Raw genomic sequence first — 27,809 nt, forward strand, 5'->3', positions numbered from 1 at the left:
GTACTTAATTGTGTGCAAGATTTCAGGAACTTGGAGCAGGAAATATTAACAAATTCATTTATAGGATATTATATATTTCTTCCTTTTGTTGGTTTTCTTCCCTTATGTCCCTGTAATGGGAATGCAGATTTGGAAGATCTTCCCTGCCCCTAGGCTAAAGTGCACCTGAAGCCTGGGGTGGGAGGCTTGTTTTTCAGTAGATACTTCTTGATTGGCCAGTGAGTCAATAAGGTTGTTACATTCTCTGAGCCAGGAGAAGGCTATATAAGCCCTGATGTGTAGCTTTGTTTTGGGGGCTCACTTTGAGAAGTGTTCTGTGATTTGGTCTGTATTCTGAAAAGCCGTTGTCCAGAGCCCCCCCGGCTTTGAAAAACCCAGATGTTGACTGGGTATGGATGTAATGGTTGGACAGTTTGGAAATCTGTCTACTTGATCTGTTTCTGTCTTGATAATTCTGCCTGTATGCTTTGAAGTTCGGGGTGCTGACCTTTTTCCCCTGAACAAGGTAAACGATATATGTCTGACTGATTAAAGTAAGCTTGTTAACCCATTTTGAGTTGCTTTCCTTTAACAAAGCAGATCTAAGAACCTGTATTGGCAGACACCCTGGAGACGCTGGGGTGCTTGCCGCTACAGTCCCCCAAAACATTCAGCAGCAATTGTCAATAATAAGCAATAATACAAAACTATCCTTAGAAGGAAGGAGGTTAGACATATTCTCTTTTTTCTTTTGTAGACTTCTTGCTCTCCTTCAATGGGAGCCCCAGAAAAGGAGTCTGTTCCAGAAGGAAGCTATGTGACAACAGCAGTATAATTTATAAAATATCTCTCTGTAACTGGGAAAGTCCACTCACCCCTTACCAACTCCAATTTAATACAGTTCAACGAATATTTATTAAGCAATTGCTGCTGTTTCTAGATCTACACCTTCCTGGGAGGGTAAAACCTGCACACATGTAACTGAAAGCAATATACAGTAACGGCTCCCTCTGAGGAGATCACCTTTCATTTACACCTTGTCTATTCTGTATACTCCATCCTCATCTGCATGGCGTCTTCTTCATTACACTGTGATCTCCTTGAGGGCAGGGACCATGTTTTTGCCTTTCTTTGTATTCCTCAGAATTTAGCACAGTACCAGGCAGAGAAAGCCCTTAAAAAACACCTGGTGTTGATGACGATGACGTTGATAATGTCACTGGTGATAATGCTCAAAAGAGAGAAAGCACTAAGAACTATGTACAGTAGTTGCATCTAAGCTATGTTTTCACAGAAGCTAGGAAAGATACCAGGGTCAAGAGAGGGGAGGAAAATGCATTCTAGACATTGAAAGGCCACCTATTCAAAGATGTAGAGGTGGTAAATGGAATGTTCTGTAAAGGGTACAGGAATAACCTAACTTGATAGGAATGGAGTGTAGAGGAGTAATATGAGACAAGATTGGAATATAGGGTACTATATGGTGAAGAGCTTTATATACAAGGTTAAAAAACCCTAAATTTTCTTCTAGAGCTTAGGACTATCTAGACATAGAAGGACTACAAATAGCTGAGGAAAAAAGGAAAGCAAAAGAGAAAGGAGAAAGGGAAAGATTTCCCAACTGAATGCTGAATTTCAGAGAATAGCAAGGAGACATTAAAACGTTTTCTTAAATCAAAGAAATAGAAGAAAACAATAAAAAGGAAAAGACTAGAAATCTCTTCAAGAAAATTAGAGATATGGGGCGGCCAGGTGGCACAGTAAGTAAGAGCGCTGGCCGTTGGGAGACCCGGGATTGGTTCCGGCCTCAGATACTTGGCACCCACACAAAATAACTGGCCGTGTAACCTTGAGTAAGTTAATTAACCCCAATTGCTTATAAAAAGAAAAAAGAGAAAAAAAAAGAAAATTAGAGATATCAAGGAAAAATTTCATATAAAAATGAGCATGATAAAAGAGAAAAATGGTAAGGACTTAAGAGAAACAGAAGAGATTAAGAAGAGATGGCAAGAATACATAAAACCACTATACAACAAAGATCTTACTATCACCAATACTCTTACTGATCTAGAGCTGTACCTCCTGAAGAATGAAGTCAAGTAGACCTTAGGAAGCATTGCTAACAATAAGGCTAGTGGAGATGATGGAGTTCCATCCAAGCTATTTAAAATCCTAAAAGATGCTGCCACTAAAGTACTGAAACTCAATATGCCAGCAACTGTGGAAAACTCTACAGCGGCTACTGGGTTGGAAAAGATTGGTTTGCATCCCAATCCTGAAGAAGGGTAATGCCAAGGAATGCTCAAATTATTAAACAATTGTGCTCATTTCACCAGAAAGGTTATGTTTAAGATTCTGCAAGCTAAGCTTCAGCAATATATGAACCAATAATTACCAGAATAGGGACTGGTTCTCAAAGAGCCAGAGAACTAGAGACCAAATTGCCAACATTTGCTAGATCATGGAGAAAGCAAGGAGTTCCAAAAAAATATCTACTTCTGCTTCATTAACTACATTAAAGCCTTTGACTGTGTGGATCACAGCAAAATGTGCTAAGTGCTCAAAGGGATGGGAGTACTAGATCATCTTACTTGTCTCCTAAGGAAACTGTACATGGGCCAAGAATTAACAGTTAAAATCAAACGTGGAACAACTAATTGGTTTAAGGCTGGAAAAGGAGTAGGACAAGGCTATATATTCACCTTATTTATTTAAATGATAGACAGGGTGCATCATGCAAAATGCCACTCTGGATACATCAAAAGCTGGAATCAAGTTGCCCGGGAGAAATAGCTACAATTTCAGACTTGCAGACAATACCACAAGGATGGCAGAAACGGAAAAGGAATTAAGAAGTTTTTTTTATGAGGATGAAAAAGGAGAATGTAAAAGCTGGCTTGAAGTTTAACATAAACAAACAAACAAAGATCTTGGCAACTGGCTCCATCACTTCCTGGCAAATGGAGAAGAAACAGAAGCAGTGTCAGATTTTATATTCTTGGGCACAGACGTAACTGAAAATAATTACCACAGTCATGAAATTAAAAGACTGTCTCCTTGGGAAAAAAGCTATGACAAATCTGAACAATACTAAAAAACAGAGATATTACCTTTCTGACAAAGGTCCATACAGTCAAAACTATGGCTTTGCTGGTACAATGTATGGCTGTGAGAGTTGGATTGTAAGGAAAGCTGAATGTCACAGAATCACTGATTTCAAACTGTGGTGCTGGAGAAGACTTGTTAGAATCCTTTGGAGTACAAGTAGGTCAAATCAGTCAATAAGTAAAAAATTAATTCAGGCAATTCACTGGAAGATCAAAACTGAAGCTTAAATGCTTTGGTCATATAATGAAAAGATGGGGCTCAATGGGACCCTGATGTTGGGAAAGATTGAAGTCAAAAGGAAAAGGGGATGGCAGAAGATAAGATGGACATGCTGTGGACATAACAAACATAAACTTGGACAGACTTTGAGGAATAGACGGGTCTGATGTTCTGTGGACCATGGGATAATGAAGAGTCAAACATAAATGAACAAAAAATAGGGAACCACTTCTAATTAGAAGTTTTGAAACTGTCCCTGGTGGGGTTATGACAGAACACCAATTAAGGAAAAATAAGTAAGAGTGAGGATCCAGCTAAAATTAGATAACATGAATTTGTTGCAGACTTTTTCCAGCAGCATTCTCTAGGACAGTAGCACTGATCTAGCAAATAGAAGCAGAGTAGGGAAAGGGTAAGGGGAACCCAGGATTGGTGATTAGGTCATGAACACCAATAGGATGCAAGACAAGTCTCAGTGATTACTTATATAATCTATGGTAATAAACAAGCAAGCAAACAAATAAACAAGGAGAACTAGATAAAGTGAAAAGTACTACCCTTACAGTACAAAAAGCCACACAACTACAGGTAACATGACTATAACTGCAAATGAAAAATGAATGAATGATGCCATCACCTTAGACATCCTAATGCTAACATTGAATGGTATTATACCCAACTCAAAATAAAAAAAGGCAGTAATACTGATGAACATAGGAAATGTATAATTTATATGAACATAGGAAATGAAAAATTAAAAAAATCACTACTATAGAGAATGATAGCAGCAGAAAGCTGAGATATCCATTATAAAGCAATTAATGAATCTGAAAACTGTTAAGAAGAAAATTATTTGAAAGTTTCTACCCTTTTAGGTTTTTGGAGGGGACAGGAAAGTTTTAGGCTTTGCCACTTATATACCACAGATGATAAGCTCATCTAGACTTCTTCCTTTTCTGAACTTGGAAAAAACTGAGGGCTATTGCAATTGATGTTTTTGAAACCAAACCTTGGAGAAAGTGCAATTAGGATCAATATCTACCAAAATGTTCTCAGTTGCCAGCAATGAACTGTAACCTATTCTCAGGAGAAGAACCCATTAAGATTTCCACATGTTCTGCAGCCCAATGAGAACACCATTTCCATTCTTCTACTGATTCATTTGTAGCTTTGCATAAATTGCTGTTTTGTTTTGGCTACAAAGATTTTCTTCTATGATATACAAAATATCTTCTCTATAGTATCTCTAAAATAATTACATTATCACTGTATTGTAACCAAGAAGAGGATTAATGACTGAGTTTTATTTTAATATAGCTGTGATCAATGCCAATTTTATTTAATTTGTGAACTTTGCTAAAATTCTAAGGTCTGGTAATTGGAAACAAACACTGTACCACTGTACTTGAGTCATTTTGGATTTGTAAATTTGTTTCATACTTCATTTAAAATGTTACATATATTTTTCATTTTTACTTATATCCAGTTATTCAATATTTATTTCTATCCATGTTATTACTATAAAATCATGATTCTAACTGGAATTATCAGTTGTACATTATTACTACCTTTGTTTCTTACACAAGATAATTCGGTCAGATATATAGGCACAGCCTGTACAGATGATCAGACTGTGCTTCTGGATCAGAGAGATAAGAACCAAAAAAAATTTTTTTAAGTCAACACATATAACTTTTAAAAACATTTTTGCTTTAACATTTGATTTTTTTTTCTGTAAAGTCAAACTTATATAGGTAATTTTGACATATGACAGATTTAAGTTCAGAATTGGCTATGATTTCTGCACTTCTAACACACAGTTTACCACTGATTCTGGAAAATGGAAAATTAAGAAAAACACTGACTTTTTCATTTAAATCAATGTAAAAGAGTACTTGGAAGAATTAAGAAAAAGTATCTGTAGACCCATGATATTATGATGCAAAAATTCCACACACCTATTTAATTTTTAGAATTCTATCCATTAGTCCCAAAAGTCCCAAAGCCATTAGTCTGAATTTTATGGTATTCATGGAGAAAACTTAAGCAAAATGCTCTGTTGAGTGAGCCACTAAGAATAAAGATTCCTGAGATGGAAGGAAGATGGAAGAGGAGAAGGAAGCAGTATAGCAACTCCCCCCTTCCCCTCAAAATCCCATCATAAAACAACATCATCCAAATGGATCTAGAAAATGCAACATACACACTCCTGATAGAAAAACCTAGGAATAAGTAATGATCAGTCATTTTTCCAGAGCAGGTAAGCACAGTGAGACACAAGGGATACCTGTGAACACTGGTGATGGGCCTGGTGTGGCATAGAGAATATTTTAGTAACCAGGGAGAGGCTGTGAACCAGGCCAAAGAGTCCTAGACCTTTATGGGGCACTACCAGAGGGACAGGAGTGAACTGACACTATCTTGTTCCCACTCACAGACCCAAGGGAAAGAAAAATTATGGCGGGGCCCTAAACTCTTCCACCCTGAGCACAAATATAGGCCCTAACATAAAGCCCAAAGTCAGGAAGTAGGCTAGAAGAATGAGCATAAAAATAGCATCACAATAAAAAGTTATTATAGTAACAAAGACACTCAAGACACAGACAAAAGAAGATCATGATTCCAAAACATCTACTAGCAAAGCCTCAGAGAAAAATACAATTTGAACATAAATTCAACTAGAATTCCTCAAAGAAATGAAGCAAGGGTTTTCTTTAAAGAGTTTAAAATATTTTTAACAATGAAATGAGAAAAAAAATTGGAAAAGAAATGAAAGCTGTGGAACAAAGAAATGGAAAGAAGAATCAATAAAAATAAAAATCAATGACTCCATAAGAAAACAAGAAACATCTTTAAAAGGTCAAAAGAAGAAAAAAAAACCTGAAGAAAAATAAGATATCTCCTAGCAAAAACAACTGACCTAAAAAACATATCAGAGCAAAAAAAAAAAAAAAAAAGAAGAATTGTACTCTCTTGAACACAATGGCAACAAGAGCTTAGATGTCATATTTCAACAAATCTTAAAACAAAAATTGACAGAGTATATTGAAAATAAAAGGGACCTACCAGTTACCTCTTAAAAGAAACCCACAAATGAAAACTTTAAGGTATATTACATCCCAAATCCAGAGCTTCTAAGTAAAAAAAAAAATACTGAAAGCAGCCAAAAGGAAAGAATTCAGGTACTGAAGAGTCAGGTCAGGATAATTTCTAATTTAGCAGTCACTGCTATGACAAAACACAGAGTTTGGAATACCATAGTTCAGAAGGCAAAGAATATACAGGCTTTCAGCCAAGAATAACTTAACTCAGCAAAACTAACTATATTGTTCGAAACATAAAAAAAACAAACAAACAAACCCATGAACAAATAATGATGAAGAACTAAGCAAGGATAAACTGCTTATTTTCTAATATGGGGAGATGATACAAGTGGCCCTTTGAACTCTATCCTAAAGGAATCTAATTAGACTAGGTCTGGGAGGATCTGTTTTATCTTGATGATCTTAAAAGAAGAATGGAAAGGGAAGGAAAGAAGAATACAAAGGAGGGGGCAGAGAAGGAATGTTAAGGAATATAATCTCATATAATAATGGCAGGCAAAATGTAAAGGGAAGCTAGGTGGATAGAACACCAGGCCTGGAGTCAGGAAGACTTGAGTTCAAATCTGGTCTCAGACACTAGCTGTGTGACCCTGTTTTCCTCAGTTTTTCATGTGTAAAATGAGCTGGAGAAGGAAATGGCAAACCACTCCAGTATTTTTGTCAAGAAAACCCCAAATGGGATCACAAAGAGTTGTACATTAACTGAAATGACAGAACAACAAAAATCCAAGGAGGAACAAAGAGGAAGGAAGCAGCTGACATTTGAACCTCTCTTCTAAACAGGTGAAAAAAGGGAAGAATACACACAGAGAGTTGGGTAGAAAAATGTATTTCAATAGGCAAATAGGAGGGAAAGGGGGAAAAGTAGAAGGGAGATTTGGAGAGAAGGTATATTAAGAGCACAATTAATCCTAAGCAAAAACAAACTCTAAGGACATACAAGTATATTTATAGCTCATTTTGAGGTAAAGTATGAGAATCTAAGGGGGTGCCCATTAATTATGGAATGGCTGAACAGATTATGGTATATAAATATGATGGAATACTATTGTGCTATAAGAAACTATGAGGGTTTCAGAGAAATCTGGGAAGACATGTATAAACTGATGCAAAGTGAAAAGAACAGAACCAGAAAGAACAATAAAGACAACAACATGGTAAAGACAAACAACTTATAAAGAATTAGGAACTCTAATCAGTGTAATGACTAAACATAATTACAGCAAACTAAAGATGAAATATGCTACCTGCCTCCTGATAGAGAGGTGAAACATTCACAATGCATAATTAGTCATTTTTGATTAGACTTTTTTTTGGGATATGCCCAGATGACCAATGTAGACATTTGTTTTGACAGGCTTTGTGATGGGGCATATTATATCCCATGCTGCCTTTCTAGTGATAACCTGAAGAGTAACTACATTTTGCCCTTTCGTTCCAATAATCTGGGTTGTTTTCTTTTTGTCATTTTTTTAAAATAGGGTAATTCAGGTTTATATCTTATTTTAGTTTTTGGGGGATTACCAGATGATGGTTATATTCTTTCTGTCTCCTGCTTTCCTGGTCACTAGTTTTTGAGAGTAGACATCTCAACTGTTCTAGTTTTTGCTGTCGGCTGACTTGCCTCTAATTTTTAAAAAAATTTTCTATCATTTGAATTACTAAGCTATGTTTTTGCATCTTTTTCCTTTAAAATGTCTAAAACTTGACTAAGATTTCCCAACCAATCTTCTGAACTATTTATAGTTATTCCTTCCACATTATGACTTTCCCCATCAATGTTCTGATATATAGAGGACTGACATAAGAAATTAAATGGGAATTTTGGAGGAATCTTGTGGGAAGTCATAGATGACATATGAAGGCCAGCAGATGATGACACAGAAAAAGCTTAGAAACTCATAAAGGAATAAAACACATGTATAGTACTGTATAATGTCAACATATTTAAAATTTTAATACCATAATTCAGACTCCTCTGGTATGAAGGGTCAAAAAATTTCATGCAAATAATGCAGATCATGGGGACACCACAGCCTTAACCCTGGTGATGTGGAAAGGATAACTGTTCTAATCTTATCTCTTCCTTCAATTCTCTTATTGGGCATTCCAGCACATTAATCAGGAAATAAACATTTATTAAGTGCCTACTATATAGCAGGACTAAGAATATGAATTCATAAATGGCACTGGAAATTTCTTATGTTTTAAAAACAAAAACAAGGATTTGGTGGCTTTTAGGATAAAACAGGATCCTGTTCTGGTATGCTCTGTTAAGTGAAAAAGTAGGGATGGAAGAATCCACAACAATGGAAACCTGCTATGCTGATATTGCTGGATTTGAGGTTTGGTTTTTTTGGGGTGGGTGGAAAAAACCTAACTTTTTCGACATGGTCAATATGGGAATGAATTTTGCTTTCCTATGCCTACTGGTTACAAGGGTTTGGTTTGGTTTTTCAAAGGATGGATAGGAAGTTGGAAGGGAATGAAAATAAATTGCTGTTCATTAAAAAAAAGGATTTTTTTTTTAAAAAAGGAATACATGTTCTCTTTTCTCAAAAAAAAATACACAATATAAACTAACCACAAAACAATTCTAATTTCAGGGTCTGAAAGTATAAAAATATTAAAGAATTCTAGGGAGATCAAAGATTGATTTATAGAGAAAAAAGGAAGGCAGATGAGAATACGGACTGGGGCACCTTAAGTTCATGTCATAAAGAACAAATTTTTTTTCCAACATCAATCAAAATCAACTGTCCCTTCAGTCTATTGATAATAAAACATTTAATGACTTGATTAGCTATGTTTGGGTAGGAGAAAGGAAAGGACTGATTTATTTCCTTCTGGGGGGCAATCAATCTACAGAGCTTGACAGTAGCTGAGTTTTGTCAAAATACTCAATGGGTATTAAAAAGCAATGGGTCACTAATGAGTTCACCCATGTTATAAATTGCCTCCTGGCTGCACCTGCTCTTCAGATTGTTGGTACATGGGAACAATGTCAGGGAAGAACTGAACATTTCCCCCCAAATAGTCCCAAGTTTAACTAATTATCAGCATCCTGAGAAAATACTTCAAGAGTAGGTATGCATCTAATAGTTTATATGTGATACTTATATGATGCTTTCTAACAGACAGAAATTTTCAAGATAATTTCCAACAAGTATTCAATAATCTAATAAATAAAATTAAATTAAAGGAAAACTGACTACCAGGTAGTACATAGACCTGACTAGAATATGAACATATGTCTGAGTTAAGAGATAAGGCCTCTCTCTCCCTACCTGCAATAATTTACATAATTTTTTCATTAGATTAAACCATAATATAGAACTGATTCCAAATAAGGCAAGCACTGTGTTATTCTTCTGAGTCAGTGGGGGAAAAAAATCTAATTCCAGTAATTTATCTTCTTTCTAGCTGTTCTTAACTAAATTAATTGGAAATACAAAAATACAAAGAAAACAGACACAGAGAAAAAAAAAAGACATGCAACACAATCTCAAGTGGAGTAGTAAGGATACAAAAGCCCTATGTGACCATGTTTCTAGAAAGCCAGGAGCTAAAAGAAACCATTTCCATTAGTTCTTTCTTCAACTTTAATGGGTTGAGCAATTACTGCACTAAACAAGCTCTTTTAACACCTGGTGCACTTTTCAGCAGTCATTACTTTCCCAGGCTTGTCATGGTTCATTTAAACGGTACAGAGAACAGAGAACTCCCTCTATAAAGCAGTTCCAATGTCTCACTGAGTTTGAGATATGAGATACGGAGGTGTTTATCATGAGGTTAAACAGAACTATGATGCAGAGTAACAAGAGCAAGCAGGAAACCAAAGTTGTTTGTTTTTTTTTTAGGAGGAAAAAAAGTAATTTCTATAAGAAAAGGCTTTTGGATGAATATGAATGTACTAAGGAGAAGCAGAAACCCATCTTACATAACTATTACATAAATAATAACCCTACAACAAATGATATTTAAAAGGAAGACCAGAGGGTGAAAGATAGCATACCTTTTCACCATGATTCTGAAACAATCTAATTTAATATAATAATTTGGTCTGTGGACGAGTTATTATAATCTATGCTATCCCAGCAGCAATGAAAAAATTATATAAATGATTCTTTATATAAAAGGGTTGGCATAGTAGCAGCCTAACTAGGTAAAAATTAAAACATAGGTTATGCATGCTTTATTGAAATAAAGGAGTGAGTACATATTCAGGGCAGGCAGGTGATGCAGTGGATACAGTGCCAGCTCTGGAGTCAAGAACACTTGAGTTCAAATCCAGCTCCAGACACTTAGTGAGTGACTCCAGACAGAGAATGACCCTGGGAAAATCAATTAAATGCTGTTTGACTCAATTTCCTCATCTGTAAAATGGGGGCCATAATAGGAACTACCTCCCAGGGTTACTGTATCAAACGAGCAACTGTAAAGCATGTTAACAGTGTCCAGTAGACAACAGGCACTATATAAATGTTAGGCATTATGATTGCTATGTTGAGAAATGGAGAAGGGTAGAACTGAAGAGAGAAGCAGTAACAGAAAATGAAAAGTAAAAATATTTGAAGATAGAACTTATAAGTGTTCCATCTCTATGCACAAATTTAAGCTTTAAATATTATTTGACTTTTGGTATAAAATAAGTTAGCATGAATTGTTATCATGCCAGTGACTGCCTCACAACGGGCTCAGTGGTTATTTCTAAGCGTACAAGATTTACAGTCCCCAAATTACTCAAAACTTACTTCTATTCCTCTGTGTTATGATAGCCCCAGGCTGACAAGATTCAAGAACACAGGGATGGATGTTATACTTTTAAGGAGATCACAGAAAATCTATAGGACTTTCAAAAAATAGATATTCAATTTTATTTTATTTTGACTTCAAAATTCTCTAATTCCCCCTACCTATAAAGTAAGCAAGCAATATAAAAGCCATTACAAATATGAAGTCATGCAGAACAAACTTCCACATTACCCCATGTTTTGGGGGAAAAAAAGGAGAGAAAAAAATATCCTTCAATCTTTATTGAGTTCATCAGTTTTCTATATGAAGATATAAGGCATTTTTCATTATGAGTTCTCTGGAATTATGACGGATTCACTGTGTTGATCACAGTTACTACGTTTTTCAACAACTGATTATCTTTATAATACTGCTTTTACAATGTAAATTTCTCTCCTAGTTCTGCTTACTTCACAGTTCACATAAGACTTCCCAGGTTTTTCTGAAACTATCCCTGTTAATCATTTCTTATAGCAAAAAAGTATTTAACTACATTTATATACCAGAATTTGTTCAGTCATTCACCAGTTAACAGGCATCCTCTCAATTTAAAATTCTTTGCCAACTCATAAAGAGCTGTTATGATTATTTTTGTACATATGGAACTTTTTCCTCATTCTTTTGATCCCTTTCAGGGCGTAGAACTAGTTAACAGTATTGCTAGGTCAAAGAATATACAGACTTCAATAGTTTACTGGGTATAGTTCCAAATTGCTTTCCAGAATGACTGTACCAGTTCACAACTGCACCAAAGGTGCCTAGTGTGCTCATTTTCCTACACACTCTCCAGCATTTTTCATTTTCCTTTTTTGTTATGTTAACTAGTCTGATAGGCGTGCCAGGGTAATATAGAGTTGTATTTTGCCTTTCTCTTAATTTTAGTGATGTACTACATTTTTTATATGATTATTGACAGGTTTCACTTCTTACTTTGAAAACTGGCTGTTTAAAAAAGAAAAAAGAAAAAAAAAGAAAACTGCCTGTTTAAAACCTCTGACCATTTATCAACTGTAGAATGGTTCTTATTCTTATAAATTTGGCACAGTTTCTCTATATCTTTTGAGGGATAAGATGATAAGATCTCTATCAAAGAAACTTGCAGAAATTATTCTTCCCTAATTTACTATTTTCTTTTTTTGGAAGGGGGAAGGCAAGGCAATTGGTGTTAAGTGACTAGCCCAAGGTCACACAGCTAGTAAGTGAGGCCAAATTTGAACTCAGATCTTCCTTACCCCAGGGCCGGTGCTCTATTCACTGTGCCACCTAGCTGCCCAAGTCAATTTGCTATTTTTTTAATACTATTTTGGCAGTGTTGGTTTTGGTTGTGAATAACTTTTTAATTTTATGTCATCAAAGTTAGTCACCTAACCTCTTGTGAACCTATATTTTGTTTGGTATGAATTCTTTCCGTATCCATAGATCTGACAGATAATTTCTTCCATGAGCCACTAATTTACTTCTGATACCACCTTTTATGTCTAAATCAAATAACCATTTTGAGCATATGTTGGTATGTGGTGTGAGGTTTTGGTCTCTGCCAGACTACATTCCAGGTTTAGCCGTTTGTGCATTATACTGAGCTCTTGTCTCAATAGCTTGGGTCATTGGGTTTAACAAACACAGGTTATTGTGCTCATTTGCTTCAGTATAATGCATACCTAACCTGTTCCACTGATCAACCTCTCCATTTTTTATCTGGTATCAAATTGTTTTGATCATCACAGCTTTGTAATACACTTTGAGATCGGGTACTACAAGGTCCTCTGTCTCCTCATTTTCTTCATTATTTCTCTTGATAATCTCAATCTTTTGTTTCTCCAGATCAATTATTTTTTTCTAGCTCTATAAAGAAATTCACTGGCAGTTTGATTGGTATGGTACTAAGTAAGTAAATTAATTTAAGATTCAGTGTTATTTTTATTATATTGGTTTGGCCTACCCATGACTAATTAATATTTCTCCAATCATTTCAGGGTGTCTTTACTTGTGTGGAGCCTATTTTTATAATTGTGTTTCACACAATTTGTGTGTATCTTGGCAGGTGAACGCATTAGTATTTTATATTCTCTATAGTTATTTTTTAAAATAGGATTTCTCTTTCTGTTTCTTTCTAGTGGGTTTTGTTGGTAACATAGAAATAGCAATGATTTGTGTGGGTTTATCTTATATCCTGCTATTTTGAGAAAGTTGCTATTTCATCTAGTTTTTTAGTTGACTCTTCAGTGTTCTCTAAGTAAACAATTATATCACAGGTGTTTCCTTACTGCCTATCTTTATTCCTTCAATTTATTTTTCTTGTCTTACTGCTATAGCTAGCATTTCTAATGCAATAAAAAATAACAAAAGTGATAATGGAAATTCTTACTTCACCCAAGATTTTACTAAAAAGGTTTCTAGTTTATTCCCATTAGAAATAATGCTTCTACTTAGCAGCCACCCAGAAACACCTGGCCATGTAACCTTGAGCAAGTTACTTAACCCCAATTGCTTTAAAAAAAAAAAAAAAGAAGAAATAATGCTTCTTCTTGGTTTTAAATGGATACTACTTTAATTGCTATCCATTAATTTCAATGTTTTCCAGTGCTGTTTTTTTTTTAAGGAATAAGTATTTTATCAAAAGCTTTTTCAGTCTCTACAGAAATAATCATTTTGTTGTTTTTATAAATTAATTTAGTTGATAATGCGTATGGCTTTCCTAATATAGAAGCAGCCCTTAAATTTTTGGTAGAAATAGATCTTGGTCATAATATATGATCTTTGCAGTATATTGCTGTAATCGCATTACTAATATTTTATTTAAATTTTTACATCAATATTCATTGGGGATATTGTCTACAGTTTTCTTTCTCTGTTTTGACTCTCTGGCTTAGACATCAAGAAAAAATTGATGTCAAGAAGGAATGTAGTAGGACTTATTTCTTATTTATTTTTTCCAAATATTTTATATAATATCAGAATTAACTGAAGCAGATAGGTGGCTCAGTGGATAGAGTGCTAGAACTGGAGTCGGAAGGACCTGAAATCAGATATGGCCTCAAACTAGCTGTGTGACTCTGGGCAAGTCATGTAACCTTGGCTGTCTCAGTTTCTTCTTCTGTAAAATGAGCTGGCAAAAGAAATGGCAAACCTCTCCAGCATTTTGCCAAGAAAACCCCAAATGTGATTATGAAAAGTCAGACATGACTGACTAATCAACAACAACTGGAATTAATTGGTCCTCTAGATGTGTGGTAAAATTTGCTTGTGTAAATCCACCTGATTCTGGGTTCTTTTTTTCTCATGAAGCTCATTTGTAGCTTGCTCAATTTTTCTTAGAGTTCTATTTTCAGTTCTGTTAATCTGAACAATTTACATATACATATGTGTGTGTATATGTATGTATTTGGAGGGGGGAAAGCAAGGAAATGGGTTAGGTTACTTGCTCAAGGTCACATAAGTGACCTTGTTAAGTGTCTGAGGCCATATTTGAACATAGGTCCTCCTGACTCTAGGGCCAGTGCTCTATTCACTGCTCTACCTAGCTGCCTCACAATTTATATTTTTTAAAAATATTCAACCATTTCATTTAGACTGTCAATTTTATTGTAATAAAGTTGGGCAAAACAGCTCCTACTAAATATGTTTTTTTATTTTACCTCAGTTGCAACTTTCCATTTTCATTTTTTGATATTAGTAATTTAGTTTTCTTTTTTTAAATCAATGTATTTTGTTGTTTTGTTTCTGTGTCACACCCCTCCCCTATTCCACTCCCCCCCCCAATGGCTGGATCTTAATTTAATTTACTGAGCTTAGTATAGATTTGCCTGCCATATAGTAAATGCTTAATAGTACTTATTGACTAATTATAAGATTCAGAAGAGAGAGAAAAAGAATAAAATCAAGAGATATAAACAATTCCAGAAAAAGAAGATAAATATGGAGAGACAGAAGGAACAACATGCATGTGCTTCCATTATGTATATATTAATAAAGCCCTGAAATGGTGGTTCAGCTCAATTACTTGTCAACAAAATGGATATAAGATGTATCATTTTAGGTTGCTATAACTTTCATATACACCTGAGAGGTATTCCTTCCCACACATCAACTCTCAGGATAGTCAAATTTGTAGGTCAATAAAAAATGTTTTCTTAAAAATAAAAAGTATAATTTTTAAGCTATATAGTTCTGCAGTGGGTATGCCAGGAATGAGAACTGCAACAGAAACCTGGTTGAAGAATTAAGGAATAGGAACTGATCCAGATCTCTTGATAATAGACGTCATAATCTAAATTGCATGCTTCCATTTAGCTAAGTTTTTTTTTATGAAATTTTTTAAAGGACAAAAAATAAAATAAAAAACCACAACACAAAGACTAGGGGAACCAATGCTGGTTCTGCCAATAAAAATGTTCCTTTTCTTTTGAGGCCTGGCTAAATAACAAAAACATTTCTAATGAACCATTGTCAGGCTCAGTTTACCACCATACTAAATAATCGAATAACTCTCCAAATTTAGGGTGATCATTTATTTGTAAAATATTGCTCAAAAATTGCAATCATAAAACCCAGATATGGGGAAAAAAAAGTCACATACTCTACCCACACCACTTATATCTAATTTCTTCACCAAATCTGAGCAGGATATTCCAAAACAGGATATTTTTCTAGTATTTGGTTTAGTCTTAGATTTACCAAGTAAAGACAAAAGTGATCAGAAGCTAATATACTTTCATATCTTCCTTTGATATAATTTCAAACTTTCTCCATTAACAAAAAGTAGAAGCACATTTGGATTTGAATACCACAGGATTTGATGTGTTACATGAGGAAGCAGAAAAGACTCTAAAGAAAACATACACAGTTAAGGAGCGGCTGAACCAGACCAAGTCTATGAGTGAAATGACACAATTGCTGAGCCTGACGAATCAATTTTGGGGGTTATCTTTAAGAGGGGAAGTTAGAAAAACATCACAGATATTAATGGTGTAGAAAAAAGAGGATTATGAAAACATAAATAACTACTAAAGAAGACAGCAGACTTCTCCATTATTTATGTCAGCTTAACAAATAGCTTAGCTTCATCAGCACCTCTCAGCAATCTCCTCTTCCTCTGACTCATGCTGGATTACTCTCTCACCTGATGGCATTTGTGTAAAGAATAGAGAACAAGAAGCTGCTTCTTCCTCAAAGGATATGCCTCGTTAGTCTTTCCTGAGAATTTCCCATCAGTTAACTCCAACAATAAGCATTTATTTTTAAAAAGACACATGCTTCCAGTGTCGAATCTCTTGATACCTGGGATGATTTCCCTCAGTCACGTTAGGTATTTTCCCTTTGTTTTACATTTTATCTCTTCCTTCCACTATAGTACATTTAGTAGGTAGATCTTGAAAGTAAATACTACTTTAAAATCTAGTGTCTTTTCAACCACTCCATTTTTAAAAATCACACCTAAGATTATTAAAACATAGGAAGCCCGAAGAATTGCCAAGCATTAAATCTAGCATTAACAAGGATTAAGCAGCAAGGTGTAGTAGAAGAAACCCTAGAAACAGATTTTGAAAAGTGGATTTATAAATAGAATGAATTTTAAAATTTAAAATATAAATGTTTTCATATGGAAAACAGTAATAAAATATTTAGACTACTTAACTCATAACATAGTTGTAAGGATCAATTACACAAGTGTTCTTTAGTATGTAAGGAAATCTGTACCCATAAAATGTTACAGTGATGTGAATTTTCAATATTATAACAGTCAAGAATCATTAATTAGAAAGAAATGAAGGTAAGTCATATAACAATAAGAATATTTTCCCTGGGAAACTGGTAACTGAAATGATGGGGGAAACTGGTATAGGTTCATCATTCATAAAGCTTTCTGGACAAGTTTTTTTTTTCCCTTCAACTCTCTCAGGGATCACACAACTTTAAAGATATAAATGTGAATTATATAGAATAGAATGAACATACTTAGAAAGCAGCTTATCAGTAAAAGATCTAGGCATACTAGTGGATTACAAGTTCAATATGAGTTAGGAGTATGACATGACAAACAAAAGACCTAAATGTGCCTTTGGGTAGCAGTGGAAGGTATACTTTCCACAAAATCAGCAAGTGATAGTTATACCCTTTACTGGTCAGATTATACCAGAAGTATTGTCTTCTGTTCTGGCGACAACAATTTAAGGTGGACATTGATAAGCTAAGCAATGGGGATGCTGACAAGATCCTGAGTCCATGTTATATGAGGAACAATTTAAGGAGCTTAGGATTTGGGGCCCAGAGAAGAGATCTGATAGAAGTCTTCAAGAATGTGAAGAGTTTTCAAGTAGAAGAGGGACTTTTCTCTGTTTGGTTCAAGAAAGCAGCACCAGGAACAATGGATACAAATCTCAAGGCAGCAATTTCAAGCTTGAAGTAAAGAAAAATTTTCTGACAATTAAAGCCACTCAAAAGTGCCTTAGGAGAAGAGAAAGGAGGTAATTCATCATAGGAAGTATTCAAGCACAGGCTAAGTTTGGTATTTTATAATGGTGGGTTCTTTTTAGGTTGACCTACAAGGCCTAACATCCTTGCCACCTCCAAAATTTTGTAACTCTCTAAGTGCTAATGAACAACGATAAGAAAAGATAAAAGCAATATGAGAGAAGATTTCTAATACATATTTGTATGAATTAAATTATAAGCACTTACTTCATCTCCAAGACCTCTTCCAAATGTTTCCTTCTTTCTGCCCGAAGATTAGTCAAATGAGTTTCCTTCTCTGCTAATGACTGTTGAGTAGAAGATAACTTTGCTTTCATGGACTCTAGCTCCTGTTTTACCTTTTCCATGGCCAACAACAATTCCTCCACCTTTAAGAAACATGGGAACGAGAAAAAATAGAACACAATCATCAAAAAATATCTAAGTCATGGCCGCAAATGAATGCATTAAGACCTTATGAAATGTGACATAAATCTAGGAAGAAATAAATCCAAATAGGGGCAGCTAGGTGGCACAGTGAATAGAGCACTGGCCCTGGAGTCAAGAGGACCTGAGTTCAAATCCAGCCCCATACACTTGACACACTAGCTGTGTGACCTTGAACAAGTCATTTAACCCCAATTGCCTTACCTCCCCCCCCCCAACAAAAAGAATAACAAATAAATCCAAAGAAAACCGCTAATATAGATCTAAGATTTCTGACTCACTTAAAGAGCCCTTATGGTTAATATAATATCATCTGAACTTTTAAGTCACAGTTTATAAGCAACCAACCACATTTCTTTGTATTTGGGTTAGGGTAACAACAACAAAAAACCAACAAATCTTTCCTTTCTTCATCAGCCACCTAGGACACCATATTCTGACACCTCAGAGATTGGTATTTTTTTTTAATGATAAGAGTATTTAAAATTTATTTTTGAGCAACCTTCTATAAATCATGGTGTAAGTTAAAGGACAAAATTAGAAAAGGATGCTCAAATAAGATAATAGAAACAACTATCAGTGATGCACCCTTAAAGAAAGTAGAAGATAACTTTGCTTTCATGGACTCTAGCTCCTGTTTTAAAGATAACTTTGCTTTCATGGACTCTAGCTCCTGTTTTACCTTTTCCATGGCCAACAACAATTCCTCCACCTTAAAGAAAGGAAGGTATCAATTAAGATGCACAAAACAGGGAGCCACTTTTAAACCTTCAAACCAGACTTTTATTGTCTGCTCGATTTTTCCTTTAAAAAAACTACGAGAAACAAAACAGAGTAGCATCCCAAATCTGGGCAGACAGAAACTGTAAGAAATATTAAGAAAAACATTGAAAGGAATAATAGAAATCAGGAAAGTAGGGAGAGATTAAAACAAAAGACAAGAAGAAGAATCAGAAGGCAGAGTATAGACTTTATAAGCCATTTCCATTTTTCCACACATTCACACAAGGAAAATTATTCACATTAGCATTTTTCATTTTAATTAGAAGGCAAAATGCAAGTTCACCACAAAATACATCTGTTTAGTAACCAAAAAAACCCTCCAGTGATCAAACACCTAGCCAACTGCAACAATCCCAAGTTTATTACTTGTCAAGCTGTAATTTTTGTGGCAATAAACTTTTCCCTAACAAGTGAGGTAACGGGGAATGTGAAGGAGGGGTGAAAGAAAGAACTTTTAACATTTACTTACTAAAATGTAAGATTGTACCTCTAGCACTAGGGGATGGCCAGTGGCAGACCAATCACACGACAAATATGGATTATTAATAGGGTATATGGATCACAACACATAATTGCTGGACAAACTCCTCCCCCAACCTCCAAACTTGCTGTTTTATCATTTGTAATGTAGATATGGTACTTCTAAAGAATATTGAGAATAAGTGTGAAGGGTAGACTCTTGGTATCAAAAGGCAAACTACTGAATGTGAGAACTGACATAGGAAGCCTACGTTATGGAACTCATTTGTCTTTGCACACTAATCGAAAAATTAAATGACTGAGTCAATGTTGTGCTATGAATCAATATCACCTGAACCTGAATTGTATAAACATTTTTCAAGTCTTTTCATTTTTAATAGTATTCTTTTTTTTTTTTTTTGCTTTTTGGAGGGCAATTGGGGTTAAGTAACTTGCCCAAGGTCATATGGCTAGTTTGTGTGTGTGTGTGTGTGTGTTAAGCGTATGAGGCCGAATCCAAACTCAGGTCCTCCTGACTCCAGGGCTGGCGCTCTACTAACTGCGCCACCTAGCTGCCCAATAGTATTCTTTTAAAAGAGATTAAGTATTTCCTTAGAAAAACGTATTTCTGTTTAGAAAAAGCAACTAGCAAAAGTATATGTAAAGAATTATCTTTTTAAAAATTTATCTTGTAGCTAAAAATAACTCATATTAGTAGCCACAATAATCCAATCACCAACCTGCGTTTCATTGCATAAATCTTGTGGTAATCTTTGGAAAGAAGTGAGATCTTAGGAACTTCATAATTTGGGGGTAAATCAGTTTTTAAAAGAGGTAAGTAAAATGTCTTGGAGTGGAACTTCATGGTATATTAGAAGTATTTAAGTTACTGTGTGCACCACAGAAAAAATAAAAAATCAATACAAGGGACTGTAGTTCTAATTTTACTCACACAGGGAACCCTCTGGTGGGACCACTCGTACTCCAGAAAAAAGATGGAAACCTCTCTGCCTTTTGCAGAATTTTCCTTCCTAGAATATGGAGAGGTGAAGTGATTCCCCTAGTATCACACAATCAATATATGTCAGAGGAAAGGAACCACTGGTAAATTAGGTAGGAAATTGGCACCAGAGTCAGGAAAATTAGGGTTTTGAATCCTGCCTATGAATAAATATGAGGCAGTAAATAAAAAAATATTTATGGAAGGAAGACATTAGCAGTTGAAAGGATTAAAAAAAGGCTTAATTTAGAGGGTGATACTTGAGCTAAGTATTAAAGTGAGTATGGTCAAGGCAAAGACACATAGATGGGAGATGGAGTGCTATTGTGTGAAGAACAAGAAGAGGTCCAGTTTGACTGAATCACAACTTACAGTATTTATATACACCTCTGTGGTTCCATGAATAAAAGTACTGGACTTGGAGTCAGGAACTTCAATGACTACCTCAGACACTGACTAGCTTTGACCATTTATAGCTGTTTGACCTTTCATTGTCAGTTTGCCCTCTGCACAATAAGGAGCTTAGACTCTGCCTCTAAAGTACCTTCTAGCTCTAAATCTATGATCCTATAAATAATGTATAAAGATAGACTAGAGTCAGGTTGTAAAAGATTCCAATGTCAAATAGATGATACATACAAAGGTTGTCATGATGAAGTAATCACAGCTACCAAGTGACATATGAAGAAATGCTCTAACTTACTACAGGCTGGAGAAATGCAAATTTAAATAATTCTGAGGTATTACCTTGTACCTATTAAGAGTGGCTAATAGTACAGAAAAGGAAAGTAACATGTTGGAGGGGATGTAGGAAAAATGTGACATTAAGGCACTGTTGGTGGAGGTGTGAATTGATTCAGTCATTCTGTAGAGCAATTTGGAACTATGCCCAAAGGGCTATAAAACTATGCATACACAAGTCATACAAAAGAGACAAAGAAACAAAAAGGAAAAGGACCTATATGTATAAAAATATTTATAGCAGGTCTTTTCTGGCAGCAAAGAATTAGAAGTTGAGGGGATGTCCAACAATTGGGGAATGACTGAACAAACTGTGGTATGTGATCATTATGGAATACTATTGTGCTATAAGAAATGATGAGCAGGTTGCTCTCAGGAAAAAACAGGAAAGACTTACACGAGGTGATGCAAAGTGAAATATACTATGAACAAACTGTGTCCAAAGTAATAACAATATTGTAAGATGATCATCTGTGAATGACTTGGCCATTCTCAGCAATACAATGATCTAAGACAACTCTAAAGGACATATGATGAAAAATGCAGTTCATCCAGAGACAAAACTGATGGCATCTGAATGGAAATTGAAGCATACTTTTTTTACTTTATTTCTCTCAAGGTTTTTTTTTTTTGTCTGCTTTCTTTCACAACATGGTTATTATAGATATGTTTTGCATGACTGCACATGTATAACCTGTATCAAATTGCTTGTTTTCTCAATAGGGGGGTGGGGGAGGAGGGAGGGAGACATGTTGGAACTCTAAAGTTCTAAAAACAAATATTAAAATTTGTTTTCATATGTAACTGGGGGAAAAAATAAAAATACCAAATAAACTGAAACAAACAAAGGTATCATGAAAGACATCCAAAGTGAGGAGATAATTTAATTCGGTTAATCTTCAGTTGAAGATTATGAGCAATATCACTTCACAAAATAAAGGAAAGGAGTTGGAGAAGAAAAACCAGTTTAATGAAGGCTTGGTAAGAAGCTTAATTAAGCAAAGTGATCCAAGTCACCTCTCCTCCACAATTAAGATAGATAGCAATTGTCTGTTTTCTTGTAGTCTTGTTACAGTCCTTTTTAAAACCCACCACACAGTGGGATTCACTTGAGTTTATTAGTATAGAAAACTACTAAGGGGTTTATCAAACACTAATATTTTATATGCACTTGGTTGGATGTCTGGCTACTATTTCTACCACACTGACTTCTTTCTTTCTTCTTTTCCTAGGACCAAATGAGTTTTGATAAATGCTTTGACACGAGAACAATGCAAAAAACTTTGTTGCTGGCATTCCCATTATATATTCCAGTTAGTTTATTTTTTTCAAAAAAGTTTCATTGTGGTTCCCTCCAATTCTAAAAAGGAACTCCTTGGCATTGTTACTGCATTAAATATTTAAGTTAATATGGAATGGAATGTCTATATTATATTACTATAACTCACTCACTAAAAACAAATGTCTCTCCAATTATTCATGTCTTTATTTCAGTGATTTTAATTTTAGAATCGTCATTATTTGTCACGTGTTACTGATCTTTATTGATAGTAAATAATGCAAAATATTTTTGTAGATTAATCTTTTTTCTTGGGACATAGCCAAATTCATCTATTCTCTATTTTTTATTCCTATCTTTAGGTTTTCCAGGTATATGACATCATCAAATTGAAATTATAAGTATTTCCAAAACTATTATCAAGTAAAAACAGTTATGCCAGTCATAATAGCATATGCCTGTAATTTATACTGTGAGGAAGGCTGAGGGTAGTAGAATGCTTGCATTTGGAGATTCTGAGCTCCAGTTCATTAAGTGGATCAGGTATCCCCACAAAGAACAATATGGTGAGTTCCTGGGAGTAGTCACCAGGCTGCCAAAGGAGGAGCAGTCCAGGTTGGAAAATAAAGCAAGTTAAAAAGGTCCCATGACAATCAATAGTGGGACTGGGTCTCAGACAGGATTTTGTACTTCTAGCCCAATTGAGAAAAACAGATCCAGTCTCAAAAAAACAAAAACAAAAGATAACTAGAAGAAAGGAGGCAGGAAGGCAGTATGCACTTATTCAGCATAAACATGCACTAGGCATTGTTCTAAATGCCTACAAATATTATTTTATTTGAGGTAATAGTGGTGAAAGTGGGTATTCTTGGTTCATACCAGTTATTTAGACAGGAATACTCCAAGAGCTCTTCTACTAAATATTATATTGGCTCTTTAAGTAAGATGAGTACTTTTTAATGTGCTAAGGAAAAGACCTTCTCATACCTTTTTCTCAAAGAATTTTCATGAAAGAAATGCCTTTTCTGCATCTGTGGATGTAATCATTATGGGGCAGGGGGGACAAGAAGGAAGGGTTCATATGTTCACAGTATTATATTTATAAGTCTTCCTTGAACCAGTCTTGGTAAAAAAAAACTCTGCATGCTTATGATGATGAACTTTATATATGTATGTACTGCTTTATTCAATTAGATTGTATTTTACTTATTTTTAAAATTATATTCACTCTCTTTTGTTGTCCAGTTGTTCAAAAAAGTCCAAATCTTTGTGACTCCATGAACCATAGTAGCCAATACTGGCCATGGGGTTTTCTCAGCAAAGACACCGGAGCGGTCTGCCACTTCCTCCTCCAGTGGATGGATTGAGGCAAAAGGAGATTAAGTGATTTGAGTGGGATCATGCAGCGAGTTAAGTATCTGAGGCTGGATCTGAGCTCAGCTTTTCCTTACTCCAGGCCCAGTGCTCTAACCAGTGAGTCACCTAGCTGCTTCTACTAGATAGTACTTCTTACAGATAATATACAACACACACACATATTCTCTCTCCCCCCCCATACATACACACACACACACACACACAAGATTAGAAAATCTGAAATTATTCAATTTTGAATCTTACCAGGTAAGGGTGATTTAAGTGGGGGTAATTCTGACAGTTTGTCTTCTCTCAAGAGTTGAAAATATTAATTTAAAAGATATTCAAATGACTGATTTCCTATTTGAAGGTTTAGTTCATTTATAAATTCAAATAGTTGTATCAATGATGACATTTCTTCCTCTGTGGTAGATTACATGAAATTTTGCATATGCTGTCAGATGAGGTAACTTTGTCCCTTGGTTTTAAGTGGTTTTTTTTTTGGGAGGGGGTTGCTTTTTGGAGGGCAATTAAGGTTAAGTGACTTGCCCAAAGTCACACAGCTTTTTTTTAACAGTAAGTGTGTAAAGTGTCTGAGGACGGATTTGAACTCAGGTCTTCCTGACTCCAGGGCCAGTGCTCTATTTACTGCACCACTTAGCTGCCCCAAGAATCAGTCAGTGTTTTTCTTTCTTATGAAGGAGAGTTCAATGGTAAATATGGGAAAAATGGTATACAGGAATATAATTTTATTAGGTAATACATTTAAAAAAAATAAGCTGTGTGGTACAACCTAATAACATTTTAAATTTATTTTCTCTTTATTGTCTTTCATTTTTATGTATTGATTTGCATTTTTCCTCCCCCATTAAAAAATAAGTTTAATGTTTTATCAATTTGTCAGTATTTTCAAAGAGATATTTCTTGGCTTTATTTTTCAATTCAACATTTTTATTTTCTATTCTATTTTTTCTACTCTTTACTTCATAATCTGTTTTTTAATATTTCCAGTGGACTGTTGCTTTGTTCCTTTTCTTATGCTTTTAAGGGAAAGTTAAAAATCTATTTTTTACTTTTACTAAATTTGCTTCTATGAACACCTTTAGCCACATGTTATATATTTGATCTGTGACATTACTGTTGTAATTGGCTTTTACATAGTCTATATTGTTTTTTAATAGCCAGTATAAGCTCTGAGCTCTCTCTCCCAACACACACTTTCACTGAGTGTTCCTAGAATGTGGCTGGTAACATCTCTCCTTCAGGGTTCTCAGAGTCCCAGAGAAGTTTTTACTTCAGCTCACAGGCCTCCATGGGTATGCTTCAATTAACCTTACAATTTTTAAAACATGATAATTGTCTAACATATTATTACTTAGTCTTCATGTAGTTTTATATCTTTTTCGTGTAATTTTTTCCCTCTCATTTTGATCTGAAAATACTGAAAATAATTTTCTGTCTTTTCAAATGGACAAATCCCTTATATGTTAAATTTTTGTGGGCTTTCCATGGGTACTTAAACAGTCTGTGTATAAGAGGAAGTATATGTATGTATAAGAGGAAATATATATGTCAACCTATACAATATGTACATTACTTCTTAGTTTTCTATGTGTATCTGAAATTCTATTTTGACTATTAAGCATTTTTATCATGATCTATTTATTTTGCTACATTCTGATAATACCAGAGGCTGCCTATTATATTTTGCCTATATCTTTTTATGTAACTGTCAATCTTTTAATGAATTTATCAAATTGTGTGATGCTTATAAATTAAGGATTGTTACGTATCTGGTATTTAGTTTTTGTTCATCATTCAAATTCTTGTTATGTTTTAACATAAGTATATTACTAAATTATTATATATATAACTAATAAATAAATATAAATTAATAAATATATTACTAAATTATTATTATAAATTATTATATATAATACTAAATATAAGTATATTAGTAAAACTGTTGATTTATCAAACATATCTGCAAAATTTGTTTTATCTCAAATTATTAATTTTAATCTACATATACACACATTCATTAAGTATGCTTCCTGCAAACAATGTATTAATGAATTTTGCATCTTGATCCATTATGTAATCATTTTCTTTACATTAAGACCATTCACAGTCATAAATAATAAACTAAATATATCATTTTGTCAACTGAATGAAAAGAAATTATAATAACCAAGTTTGAAGTCCCCCCCAAACAGATGAAAACGCACTTTCCTTCATTGATTGCTAAGACCTCTTATACTATTCTAAGGTAGAAGAAATCATCTACTATACTTTTTATTGGACTTATTGCTCATTGTTCAGTTTGGTGAGAACTACAGTAGCTTGTTCTTTGTCCAGCTAGCCATCTTGTTATTAGAGAATTTATGAGATGAATTAAATATATTTTACAACTGAATCCAAAACTGAAAAAAGCATCAAACACGACACCAAGTGCTAGGGATACAAAATGCAAAAGGATAGAGTCCTTGCCCTCAAGAAGTTAACATTCTACTGGGGAAATAGGAAGGGACTGATGGTCTGATCAGTCATAAAGATATGAATGAAAAAGTAGATCAATCTATTAACACACCCTTCACAGAATTATTCCAGTGGCTCCATGTGACTTCTAGTATCGGAGATGAAGTTGCAATGTTGGGCAGTTAAAGTGCTCCACAACAAGGTCCCTTACAACCCTTTCAATGTGCTTACACATTACTTTTCATGCTCTACTCTCTATTCCTCCCAAATGACACTCCATATCTCTCTTCAAGCTTTTATACTAACTGAAATGTTCTTCCTCCTCTCCTCTTCCCCTAAGTTTCCCTGGCTTCTTTTCCCAGTCTCATCAGCCTCAACAGAAGAAATTATTTTCCATCTACTCTGTACATAGCTTATGTACACATATGGTGATTTGACTACAATTACCAGGGAAAGACTGCAAAAGGCAGAATTAAGGGTGAGAGAGCACATGTACTCAAGGCTTTAAGAAGTACACAGTTAAGTGGCTTACCTCTTCTCAGCCATACTCTGGTAGTATGATTTGGAAGACAGCAGAGCAGGTGGAAAATGGTAGATGAAGATGCATGATCCTAGGGAGTGCATAACCAAGTGGTTTAGCTCCACTCAAGTATAAACTAAAGTACTGGTATGAATTTTTTGACAGGATAATAGGATAAACCCAAGGTCAGATAAGGGAAGATGGTCCAATGTTTGAATATCAGTCTGTAAACTGAGATATCATGAATTCTCATCCCAGCTCTCTGATAGTGATAACGCTGTGACTAAGTTGACTGTTAAAGAATTATTTCAGAACTTATAAACTCAAATGTATATGATTTCTCAAAGTAGTCATCATTTTACCAGTGATTACATTAAACTGCCATTAACTCAAAATATGCTAAAAATTCCTTTTTCAAAATTATGATCACTATTAGATGATATTTTCTACAAGAAAAGAAGTCTTTCTATGACTTTCCTAGTTATGTCTGCTATTTTGCTTTGTTGGGTTTTTTTTTTTTTTGCTTTTTGTAGGGGGAAAGTTAAGGCAATTGGGGTTAAGTGACTTGCCCAAGGTCACACGGCTAGTTTTGTGTTAAGTGTCTGAGGCTGGATTTGAACTCAGGTCCTCCTGACTCCAGGGCCGGTGCTCTATTCATTGAGCCACCTAGCCACCCCTTGCTTTGTTTTTAAAATAAAAAAAATTTACTCATCTTGAATAATCACTATATTTATGAGACTTAGATAAATATAAGTTTTGATTTTTTCCAAAAATTCAATCTACTCTCAAAGAGTAAATATTTGCCACGAGTAAGATTATGAAAGATAGCAATGCTATAGTAATACATATATATATATATATATACACAAGTATATATATTTCTATAACAGAATTATTAGGATGGGGACAATATTACTTTCAATATATAATTTTTGGTAGGTAGAGATAATATAGATACCAAGTAGTCTATAGATTATATTTCTACTAACATTGTTTGAAAAATCAAAGATGTTCATATTTCAAGAAGTAAAAGCAATTTCTTCTAAAGAGTTTTTCTTCTATGTACAGGTGCTAAATTTTGGAACTTTGATA

The 27,809-nt window shown here is 34.6% G+C and overlaps 1 protein-coding gene across 12 annotated transcripts in view; it reads right to left on the reverse strand.

Annotated features, from left to right (window-relative positions):
* The window catches only part of ERC1 (ELKS/RAB6-interacting/CAST family member 1), a 496,604-nt gene that overhangs the window by 207,393 nt on the left and 261,402 nt on the right, over nt 1–27,809 (reverse strand). For all 12 annotated transcript variants that reach the window (XM_069094346.1, XM_069094345.1, XM_069094342.1 and 9 more), the window contains one exon: nt 17,883–18,043. In XM_069094346.1, coding sequence (XP_068950447.1) covers nt 17,883–18,043 — 161 coding nt within the window. The remainder of the gene's footprint in view (nt 1–17,882; nt 18,044–27,809) is intronic.

The sequence above is a fragment of the Petaurus breviceps genome, unplaced genomic scaffold (genome assembly GCF_028583685.1).
Source record: "Petaurus breviceps papuanus isolate PSGF00001 unplaced genomic scaffold, PetGlider_PUasm1.0 216, whole genome shotgun sequence".
Taxonomy (NCBI): domain Eukaryota; kingdom Metazoa; phylum Chordata; class Mammalia; order Diprotodontia; family Petauridae; genus Petaurus; species Petaurus breviceps.